The sequence below is a fragment of the Dipteris shenzhenensis genome, chromosome 18 (assembly GCF_047967505.1).
Source record: "Dipteris shenzhenensis isolate YYH24624 ecotype China chromosome 18, Dip_SZ_1.0, whole genome shotgun sequence".
Lineage (NCBI taxonomy): Eukaryota > Viridiplantae > Streptophyta > Polypodiopsida > Gleicheniales > Dipteridaceae > Dipteris > Dipteris shenzhenensis.
The window spans coordinates 55,614,133-55,626,402 of NC_141613.1; the positions used below are offsets into that span (position 1 = coordinate 55,614,133).

General features: G+C 41.6%; 1 protein-coding gene across 2 annotated transcripts in view; it reads right to left on the reverse strand.

Moving 5' to 3' along the window:
* Positions 1-288: 288 nt before the first annotated feature.
* Positions 289-12,270, reverse strand: part of LOC147891449 (uncharacterized) — a 122,302-nt gene continuing 110,320 nt past the window's right edge. The window contains exons 7-10 of one of the 2 annotated variants that reach the window (XM_087389892.1): positions 3,765-3,869; positions 2,032-2,113; positions 1,015-1,135; positions 291-864 (exon numbers count right to left, since the gene is read on the reverse strand). In XM_087389892.1, the coding sequence (XP_087246018.1) occupies positions 837-864; positions 1,015-1,135; positions 2,032-2,113; positions 3,765-3,869 (336 nt within the window). In that variant the 3' untranslated portion in view covers positions 291-836. Of the gene's footprint in view, positions 865-1,014; positions 1,136-2,031; positions 2,114-3,764; positions 3,870-12,270 lie in introns of both variants that reach the window. The other variant, XM_087389893.1, reaches the window with a different exon arrangement.

Below are 12,270 nucleotides of genomic sequence, written 5' to 3' on the forward strand. Positions count from 1 at the left end.
ATCTTGGGACAGTGGGAGAGCATAGGCTTCCAAGCTAACTCCAATTGGCAACTCGAATTTTTATTTGGAGCAAATGTAGTTACAGTAAAAGAAACTGCAGAAAGTAACAAGCATTGGACCGATGTTACTACACTCTCTACATATGAAAAATCAGCCAGTATAGTCAAATATGATTAGCGCAATGATGTACAAGAAATGAATATAAGAAAACAGCAAATTTGCAAACCTGATAGTCAAAAGCTATAGAAATCCTGGAACAGTGGAGAGCATAGGCTTCCAAGTTAACTCCAAATGGCAACTAGAACTTTTATTTGGAGCAAGTCTAGTTACAGATCTACTGACTAAAAGAAACTGGAAAGTAACGAGCATTACACTGATGTTACAACACTCTCTTCATATGACCAAATTAGACAGTATAGTCAAATCTGATCAGCACAATAATGTACGAGAAATGAATGCAATTCGCATAAAATTTTACAAGAAAACAGCATATTTGCAAATCTCAACATAGCTTATCACTGTATCATTAACCCTTCCTTTGAGAAACATATGAGTTCTTTTGATCTTGCCTACCATTGTGAGTGTGCACTTGGTTTACCACATCTTAGTGAACTTCCTATGAACTGGAGACAAAGCTGAATGTGACCAAAAAAATATTCTCAGGAACAGCAGGTTAGCCACTCTGGAAGGACTCTGGTTGGGAGGTGTACCCCAGATGGAAAGTTCATACTGCGGACTCTGGAAGGACTCTGGTTGGGGGGTGTACCCCGGATGGAAAGTTTATACTGCAGGTTCCCACACCTGGGAACTGAGTTGTCCTTGATGATAAACCACATCTAATGGTCATGATGCTGTAAGTCACATCTGTGCCACAGTCACACAAAAAATAGAAAGTAAAATATCAACCAAATCTTAGACGATTATTTCCATGGTCCGACCAAATCTTGTAGGTATCAAATCTCTATTCTACCAATAGTATGAAGTACAGAAATGTTAAGTAGCCTGGGATCAAACCTGCAAGGGTGTATATCTTTGAAAAGCTTTGCTCTTACAGCCGTGGCTGTCATGGCTAACTCGCTTTTTAAGTCCTCAATGGAAGGTTGCTCATTGTCAAAAGCAATTTGCAGTAAGTGATCTGTCATTGCACCAAGTTCCTAACCCATCAGGTTGTCACTAACACACAATAACCATTTCATATACCTAAATGAATCCTAGAACATACTGAATTCCTGTAGTAAAACCAAAAACCCGTGCATCACACACAGTAGGTAACTAGTGCACCATCACCAATGTCATCAGTGCCGAACGGTGGGAGTAGAACATGGTACAAGGTCTATTCTCCCAACTCACACACATCCACACAGCACACAACGTACGATACAAACATATGCTGCATTGCTGTCTGAGCTCCCAAGGTGAGGGTCCAAGTTATCCATGGTAGCTCATATGTCGGGAGAAAGCTAACCACAAAGTAGTCCACATGCTCAAAAACGTCAACTTGAGGCTTCTGCAGCATATGAACACCTGTCTCTGCCTTTTTCCATCACATTGATTGGCCTTTGCTGAACATGAAACCTCTTTTCCCACTTCCTGCATCCTACAGGTCTTTCCACACCTTCCTCCCATCACAGCCAATACAATCATTTGATCTGTAGTCTCCATTATATCACTATCTCTTCATATTCTCCTGTTTCAATGATAAGCCTCAGTTGAGGGTTTCCCCACTTCATTTCTGTCTCCTGTTATTTTTCACATTTCTATGTGTACAGGTGAGGAGAAGTCAAAAGTATGGCAGCCGTAGTATAGTTAACATACACCCTTATTTTTTTGTAGCATGGACTCAATTGACTACCTAAGTATATGAAGAATAAACTTAAAAAAGCATCCCTATTGCATGCTTGAAGCTAATATAGGCAAAAGTAATCAGAGCACCTTCAAGAATTAAAAAATGCTATTTCATGAAGAAATAACTCTTATTTCGCAAAAGGGAAGAATACTTGTATCATTGCCTTCAAAAGAAGCATAAATTACCTTCTTTTGAAGATGTGACAGCCGTTAAAAACAAGACTCCCCGGGAGTTGATCGTGTGCATGAGAGCCTTATTCAAGTCGGCCTGAAACAAATCAAACAACATCAAGCCTTACTCACTTTGTCTGGATATCTACTTAAATTGGAAAAAATGAAACTTACCTCAATAACACATGCAGGGTCATATCTTTGAGTAATTATGCTAATTTGTTGGGGGAAGTCAGCCTAGTCGTAAGCAATCCCCAAAAAATACATAACTGATATCAAGGTACCACAAGCAAATACTGAGCTACTGATGGAAAGTATGCTTCAATATTCATAATTCACTGTCATGATTCATCCAAATGGGATTTAGGGGTTACCCTTGAAATTGATACTATAAAGGCTTTCTTTTAAACAAGCATCTCAAAATATAGAGATTAAAGGCATAACTACTCCGTGGGCATTGGGAATCCTATCTCAAGGAAGATACTATCTCTTTTGAGAGCCAAGATCCGACTCAAAACTATTCCTTTGGATGCTGTTAAAAAGAATAACATTGTGAACCTTTAAAAAAGAATGGGCTAGTGTAGAAATGAACGATATGGCATGGAGAAGGCTTTGAAAGTTCTTGTCAATGCCAATTGTCACCAAGCATCATGGTATACCAATGGAAATGAAATTACATTATTAAAATTAAGCTTAGTACACCTAAACTACTTAGGTTTTTGAGCTTAACATAGCTTCATGGTAAGTGCAAAAGAAAATTCAACTATAATTTCTAAGACAAAACTAGACTAATTAAATAATTTTGTCTTTTGTTTTTAAGAAAGACCAAATCGAACTTCTCATATAAGGGGAACAAAAAAGATTAGTCTCAATGTACTTTCAAATGAAGGAGTTCCTCAAAAGCTCAAGTTGTTATTTTATGCTTTTTCGAACAAGTAATCATTGCCTCATGAAGATACACCATTTGCAACTATTGGGGTGTTTGTGTAGCTCCAATTAAATCAAAAAGGTGACTAAGGTCATCAATTGTACCAAATACATGCCCAAAAAATCAATTTCCACCAGTTTGTCGATAGGAAGTCAATATCTTGGAGGATTTCTACCAAGTAAGACTTTTGCTAGTGCAAATTTCTACACACAAAAAAAATTATTTGTGGCATAAGGTTGATATCAAACATCGACAATTGCTTGCAGTAAGTACACAGAGATTGATGAATTTTACAACGATCTTAAGAACATGCGGTCCAAAAGAGGTGGAAGGTTGTTATCAATGCAATATCACCATTAGGTGCCTTCCAGACCCGAGTCAACTTTGCAATAAATTTCTTTAAATTTGAAACATTGAATGTGTTATAATATGTAGAACCCTGCCTACAGCATTGTAATTGTTTTGTTGGACTTCCATCATCCAGATTGACAGGTTACAAGCCAGGAAGTGAATCATCACGTACTCCCATAGAACATGGCTGTACATTGTGCTTCTGAGCAATGCATTTGATGTAACACATAAACAACTGATATGCAAGAACACACAAAAAACAAATTCCTGGTGAGTTTTCTTAAAATGTTACTGTCGTCCATCGACTTCATTCACCATTTCTCTAATGTGAATTTGGCCTTCGTCATGTTTCCTATCATTAACATACACAGTAAATTGCTGACCTCTGGTTTAAAAAGTGCATTTTGAAGAAATGCAAGATAGAGAGAAGGTCTGTACCACTACTATACAAACAAATCTGAAAATTCACCTCATTGATGCCCCGCAAAGGGGAACCAACTAGCCCAAAAACCACAGATGGATGAGGACCAACTGCACAACCCTGCCATTGAGACTGGCAACTGCTTTTGCACACCTGAAAGCAAGCAAAACATGAACTCAAAACCGTTCTCAAGCTAAAGTTTTCTACACATCTAACTAGGTCAAATGCCTACGATGCCGCCATCAAGAGTTTAGTCCTATTCTCTCTTAGTGAAAGAGTCCTTGGATATATTTGACAATATCATAGCATCACATTTCCAAAAGGATTGTGAGACATTCTGAAATCATTTTGGTGAAAATACCCCAGCTGATTCTAATAAAATGCAACCAACTTGTAAGAACTTGATACAGAATACCATCCACAAAAGCATCTACACATCCTCTTGCACACTTGTGTGATTTTAATAGGTGATGTCCTTGCACTATTGGTTAGCTTTTAAAAAAGGATGGTGGAGGCCTTCTAGACTGAAGTTCCCTCCACACACATACATAGGTAGGATAAGTGCATATGCACACAAAATGAATTGCTGCAATGAAATGCCAACATTGGCTATAATGAAAGCATACAATTGAAGTGCAGCAACTGAATTGCAAATAAACACAATGAATCCAATATATAGCAAATCCTAGCATCAGGATGTGAGGCGGTCTGAGGATGAAGCCACCTGGTGGCTTCTCACAAAAGCTAGGGCATCAATTAGATTGTCACGAGGGCGTGAGTTTTTGGGCTTGCATGTGGGCTAGACCCTGAGAAATAAAGCGGGCAGGGCCTTGGGTTGCCAAGTGTGTAAGGGCCCCTAGGAATTAAGGCCTTGGGGGTGACTTAGTACTTTGGACCAAGAAGCGGGCAAAGTACCCTTAAGTTTCAAGTTGGGCCATTGGTATGGTTCTAAAAAGAGCCCCACTAGAGGGGGCTAGGGGAAAATGGAAGACGGTGCCACATGGCACCTTCCAAATGCAGACCCCCCTACGTGCATGTTGGGGAAAATAGCAAGAACACAAAAACCAGTTGGGCTGGTCGAACGGACAGATCGGGAGAGCTTTTGGGCTGGCTGGGCGCTGTGTAAAGCACATGGGCTGTTGAGCAGATGGGCATAGAGGTGGTACGGACTGTTGTGCCAAGCTTTTGGAGAATCCCATACTTGCATAAGAGCGTCGGAGTATGGACAATAGGAGCAAGACCAGCAAGTAGAGCTGTACGAAACTGGTTACAGTTGAAGCTACACCTGTGTACGGCTTGGCCGTACCCAAGCCGTACAGCTATGTATGGAGAGCGTGTACGAGCTTGAGTAGGCAATGATTGTGAGTAAATGCATGCTGCTATGTACAGATGATTCCAAGGGCTTCAATACGGCCAGCTTTTTCTATGTACGATCGTCAGGCCACTGTATGGCCTGTAGGTGCAACTGTCAAGCACGTGTAGATACAACTGCGAGTACAGCTTTTGTTGATACAGAGCATAGATTGCTCATGGATATGTACGGCTGTTCAAAGACCTGTGTGTACAGAGATGTACAGGTTCACACTGACGGCCTTCAGGCTTGGTAATTCTCGTGCTCATACGAGTTCTTGATTGTGTACGGACAGCTCTCGGGTTTGGATACAAACTTTTTTGGAAGTTCACGAGCTGTTCGGGTGAGGCTGGTTGGTCACATAGAGTCCGCTCCGTTTGTGAGCTGTTTAAAGAGCCCTTGTTGTGCAGGGTGGCCCATAGTTAATGGTTCCATACTTGGTGTAAGCCTCCAAAGATGCGGGCTGATACTTTCTATCACCGTCTGATGCACACTAAAGGTCAAGTGGGCACCTCAGGTGATTGTGTAGGGGGTAAGGCTTTGACAAGCACTTTTGTGAATTAAGATCAAAGGATTGATAAGCACTCTTGGAGAAAGAAAGAAAGAAAGTTTATTGAAGTCTTCGGAAGTCCGATGGGTCTATGAGACTCTGAAAATCCTGGTACAAGCGAGCTGTGAGGGTGGAGCTACTAAACGAGCATCCACACGAATGCAAAATGCAAAAAAATGCAGAATGGTAGCACTAAGTACTAAGTACAACATAGTCATGTCGGTGGTCGGCTACATATCAATCACATCATCATCATCATCATCATCAAGAAGACATCAGGGGTGGATGAGGCACCAGAAGCATGAAATCAACGATAGACTGCTATCGACCACTCGAGGGTGCGGTCCTGTGACGTCTCTTGGTCATAGCTCTACGCCTAACAAGGGCTACAGTAACCCTTGTCGGCCGGGCTCCGACGCAAAACATGGAGGGGATATTCCCAAGCGTAATCTGCGTGTCTGTCCTCTGTCTAAGCTGTCGAGTCACTGGCTCTAGGTCCCGATCATGTCGAGGTCTCGTCTCGGCGAGAGTCTAGGTGATACGGCTGAAAGAATTCCATGATAGAGCTCTGAGAGGGATCTGCCAAGGAAGAGGTCTACTCCTGTCTCCGTGATCGAAGTATCCTCTCGCGGTGCCTGACGAATGCAGGGGATAAGGCTTGATAAGCACTCCTGCTTTTGGTAGGTATCTTGTTTCGTGTAGAAACATACTTTTGGTTTCCCCAAGAGATAGGTCACATGCGGGCAATGGATTTTGGCATAGGACACATGCTTGGTACAGCCTCGCTGTTGATTAGGCAAGGGTCGGAATCCATGCTTGAGATGGAAAATGCCTCTGGAAACTAGAGAGAGATGATATAGGTGTGACTACCATAGTGTTTGCTGTGTTTTTTTTTTTTTTCCTCCAAAGAAAGTGTTTGCTGTGTTGTGAGGCAAATTCTCTTTTGGAAAAACAGGTTAATGTACCAGGATGTAAGCTGCCCATAGGGTGAGAGACTATTGTCATGGCAGTCCTGAACAGTGGAGAAAGCTCCTGTATGCTTTCTCTTTCTGCTTTCAGCAGATAGGTAGCTATTTGGGCACTAGTGACAGCTATGGGGAACTATGTGGCCAAGGTTGGTTAGTAGTAACAGTTCCGAGCTGTGTGCAAGCTTTCTGGAATAGGAATGGAGGTCTATTGACAAGATTGGTGAGAGCAGTGGACAACAAAGGTTATGCAACGGTTGATAATGCCTAGTAGGATGTAGAATGCCCCAGATGCAAGAAAGAATGTATTCTTTGTGTAGCCTTGAATTCAGGACCTCTCACTTAATTAAAGAAATACCAAAAGGGGTGCCAAGGTTTGGGGCCAATCTATGTCCTTGTTCTTGAGCAGAAGCACTCTAGCTCCCAATTAATGTTTGAGTTATTTGCTGAATACTTTAATGTGAAAGCATTGGCTAGTTAGTTGTCTAATGCCGCCCTCTTGTTGGCCTTGAGGCCGGTTTCATAGATGCAATACTATCATCTGACAAGAGTATGTGACATGATGATTGTTCTACTTGTCTAACATGTGGCAAAGCCATATGACTTAGACCTGTAAAATAGTGCCATTGTGGCGCTCATCCCCTCCATCCATGGTGGATGTATGTGGAGGCATGCCATCATGTGGCACCTTTAAAATCTCCAACCACCTGTCCCGCATAACGTCATGAATTGCCTAACCTTGGACCTAAGGTCTAACTACAACTCTTTTATCTTTGATTGTCCTAACCCCAAATCACCCCAAGGATAATTTAATAAGCTAATTCCATAGTTAATCACTAATGTTTGCAATAGTCCTTGAAGAAAAGCGGAGTACGCTTTACACCCATTATGTTGGAAAACTTCTCGTAGGATATCTACCACTTGATCTTCTATCACAATAGATATGCTCTATTCATTGCTTAGTATCTTTTTATGTATAAAGTCATGTTGCACCTGAATGTGCTTAGTCTAAGCGAGAAATACAAGATCCTTGGCCGATTTGGTATAGCTTGGTTATCAGTCAAAACGATGAGTTGAATCCCTTTGTGCAAGTCCAATATCATTCAAAATTTCCCTTCACCAAATAGTCTCACAAGCTTTATTCGTGGATGCTCTAAAGACAACTTCTACGGAGGATAAAGCAATAGTGCTTTGTTTCATCTTGCTCTACAATATGAGGACAGATCCAATGCTGAAGCAATATCCATGACTAGATCTTCTATCATTTTGACATCCTATCCAATCACTTCTAGTAAACCATGTTAGTTTAAAATTATTCCTTCTTTTGTATTAAATTCCATATTAAGAGTTCCCTTAATGTATCTAAGAATCCTCTTAGTTGTCTTCTAATGGCTTTCTTTTCGATCATCTATATACTAGGACACTACACTAAGTAGAAGAGCTATGTCCGGTGTGGTGGTGGAGCAAAGATTTTCGTAACTTGCAATTCTTTTTCTCCTTGCCTTTAACCTCAATATAACACATCTACACCTTTCTCCACTACATATCCTATTTTCATTTATTATGATCACATGTTTACTCACTACACATGTGAGCTTTCTTTCTGCGAGTTCTTGTGACAGGACATTTTCACAGTTCAAATCTCTTATCATGGCTGATCAACCATGTATGCTATCTTTAGTATAGCTCCAATCACCTTCATCGTGACCACATTATCTTCAGTACAGCCTTTCGCAGCTTCAGTGTGCCTATGTCGTGACTTCATTCACCTTCAATGTGATTTCTCATTTTTAGTATGACTGTAGCATCTACGGTACGGTTTACTTTTGCCGTCTTTAGTACGGTCTTAATTACACCATCTTCAGTATGGTGATGGATACATATTAGTCACATCTAGTGACACGATGCTGGAAGCTAGTGCATGAGGTGGACTTCACATCAATGAAGTTAGAGAGTTAGAGTCATTTGACTATTTTCTACTCCACATGATATTAAATTATCAACATGCCATACGATATTGATGATGCTTTGCACATCCACAAGAGTTTTCTAACACCCGATGGGTCTACAGTACCCATGATTTATTCCTGACACCTTCAGATTGGCTTGGAAAGTGAGCCTTGGCGTGTTGGGCAATGATGCTTAGCTTAATGAGGGCTAATCAAGATCACGTGTGACGTAGTGTTTAACCATGAGGCCTAGTAATTTATTCAATTGTGCGCATGGGTAGAGAGGTTATGGAGCAAAAAAATTTAGGAGACCTAATTAGAGGATTAAAATAATTTCTAAAAACTATTCTAACCTAGAATAAACAATCATATACTAGAAAATAAGATATTACAAATAGTTTATTCATCTTTTGATAACTTTTTGAGCCTGCTTTTTGTGCTGTCTTAGCTTTCTATACCTTTTTGCTTTCATTCAACGCCTATAAGAAGTTTGGGATCACTTGTAAGCAATCTACTCTCTTGCAAATTTGCACCCTGTTGCTCTCCTTGCAAATTCGCCCTCTTCCTAGCAGTCTTTCTTGCTGTCCACTTGCCTTGGTTCGCTTCATTCTTCTACTACTCCATGAACTACTACTGTCCAACTTGATGAATTACTGGAATTTTTGCTTCAGCCTACGTTTCTTCTTTCCAATGCCCAAGATGAGTCGGGGAAAGTATTCTTTGCGTACTTCACTTCCATCAATCACTATGCATGTTTTTTCAAAAAAGAGAGAAAAAAGAGAAGGTCGCTTTTTTTTTCTCGAACTCCGTTTCCTTTTCCAAGCTACCCAAAAGTGATTTTCAGATTTCGTTTTTCACTCATACGGCTTTCTAAAACTCATTTTATTTACATTAAACATGTTCCCTTCGATTCCGAAGTTCTAATCTCGGTTAGGTTGAAATGCTAATCCCTTCTAGTGTGGATTATGTGTTTTAAAGTCTAAGAGATAGGTTACTTACTAGCCAGAATAATAAATCCGGAGAACTTTCACAGAGACTAGCAGGTATCGACTCTCTTTTCATACTATTTCACCAAGGGCTGCCAATAGTTACCTTTTGATAGTTTCCTATAGCTATATGTATTCAGTTCTCCCATTTTTCATTCATTGGGGAGATCATTGTACGTGTCTTGGACTGCTTATTTATGTCCTAGGTTACCCGCATTTTGTCCAAGGGTCTGTGTCATGGGGACGTGAATTTATGAGCCGTGACTAGCTTTGACTTAGGGGACTAGCCCAGGGGAAGCGACAATTCTCAGAAGTCCCTAGGAATGGGTTCAATCCCTAGGTGCACGCACTAGGCCTAAAGTGCTAGGGGCAAGCTGTCAATTTCTCCTATTGCCTCTTGCTTGCTGGATCTGCTGCCCCTGGAGGTGTTCTGGCCTGGATTGGAGCTACTTGGAGCTGATTTGGAGCTATCTAGAGCTAGATTGAAGTCATTTGAAGCTGGTTTGAGTTCTCTTGTCACTATCCCTTTCATTTGATTGCATTTGGTCATTTTGGAAGCTTGTTGTTGCTCCATTTGTTGTTGGAAGCCCCCTCTTGGCCATTCAAGCAATGAATAGGGACCCAATCACAGAGGGTGTAACCAGATTGGAGTCAAAGGGGCAGTGTGTGGATTTGCTTCCTGTATTGAGGTCACTTGTTCAGTTTGAGATCTGTGTTGATGCTTGGTCACCCTGAGAGGCTAGTCAGTGGGTTGTGGGATTGCTAGACCTATTGAGCAAGTTGGTGCTTTGTGGAATGCTTGGACACTTTTACAGTTGGTCATGGACAATGGTGAATGCCTTAGCCTTGCCTTGGCACCTTGGCACTAGTGTGAGCACTAGGATGGAATGCAGGTTGTAGCCAAAGTATAGACATCAATCTTAGCAAGCATGTCCCACCGTGAGAGGTAGTTAACCATCTCTGAGCAGGAGGGGCAAAAGGAAGACAGAGCCTCAGAGAGCTTTGAAGAGGAGCACAACATTAGCGGGGGTGATGACCAACAGGATAGTGGGGCACAGCTAGTTTCTCCTGAGCATGCCACTTAGGACTCACAGGATGAGGTAGATGAGGCAAAGAAGCTTGATCCCAATGCCCTTTTTTCGCTGTGAATGCAAAGTGTAGCAAGAGCGTTGTCACAGTTGCAACATGCCGTCACAGAGATTATGCAAGCTCCTACCCCTATGGTTGCTTCCCTTGGAAGCAAAAAGTCAGCCCAGAAGAAATAGAAGAAGTGTAGGAAGACTCAAAGATACGTTTCTTTTAGTGGACAGCCTTCAGAGATGCCCTCGCTCACCCTTGTAGCGGGTAATGCCAACAACTTTCATTCAGTCAATCAGGGACAGCAAGCCCTTCCTCGGCCCACGATGCATCCAGGATAAACAGAGGGGGATCGGTTTTTCAGGCAATGGTGGCACGATCCACAGAGGCACCCGGAATGCCAGGTAGCTTTATGGGCAGCATGCAGCCCGGAATGCAGAATTTCCAGCAACCTTTGATAGGTGGTATGCCCTCTGCAAAAGCCAATATGAAAAAATGATGTCTTAATATCAAGCTGATGTACCTCCCAATGATAGTGGGCAGCAAATGCAATAACAATCCTGATAGTGCTGTGCATAGCCCTTTGCAACAAGACAGGCTTTGTAACGGTCCACTGAACCATCAGCTTTCCGTTTGATCTTGTATACGCACTTAGTTCCAATGGCATTCTTGCCAGGAGGCAATTCACACAATTCCCAAGTGTTATTCTAATGGATTAAATCTAATTCAGCTTGCATAGCTTGCAACCAACAATCATTTTCAAAGGCATCCTTATGGCATAATGGTTTTTCATTGCTTGCTGTAGCAACCAATGCAGAAGCAACTAAATTAGCATGTTCTTCCTGATAGCTGCTCTAGTACGGGCTGGCAGAGGAGCATCTTGTTTGCTGTCTTTGACAGTGTTAAACAACCAAAGGGAAAGGCTTTTAGGCTCCTGAATTTCAGCTATGGGCTGTTTTTGACAGTCCAGCAAAGGCATGGATGATGACTCAAAAAATTACATCTCTACTAACAAAAACTTCACCCGTGCGGGGCTGGTAGAGCTTATAGCCCTTGCTTTCTGAGCTGTACCCAATAAAAATGTGTTTGACAGCTTTGTCATCCAGCTTTGTTCATGTTTGTGAAGGCACATGTGCATATGCCAAGCAACCAAAAGTCCTCATGTGAGAAATCCTAGGCTTATGGCCTGTCCAAGCCTCATAAGGTGTGATGGTTTTCAATGCCTTGGTTGCGTATCTACTTAAAATATAGTTTGCACAATTTGTTAGGCAAGTGCTTTCCTTTTAGCATACACCTGGCCATCCTGATCTATTCTTCTTTTCAGCCACAGGATTTTGCTGAGGAGTACAGGGTTGGTGCATTGATGATGTATGCCACGGCTTTGCATTTCCGAAGGATGGGAGAGTTGGTGTACCTCGCAAGTTGTATTTGATTCACAGTGATGTTTGTGGTCCCATGCAGGTTGCAGCTATTGGAGGATTTTACTATTTTATCACTTTCATTGATGACTTTACCAAATACACTTGGATTTTTGCCTTGAAATCCAAATCTGAAGTCTTTGCATGTTCCAAACATTTATTTGCCTTGGTAGAGAATGAAAGCGGGCTGAAAATTGCCAACATAAATACAGACAGGGGGGTGAATATATGTCAAAGGAATTTGCTGATTTTTGGGCA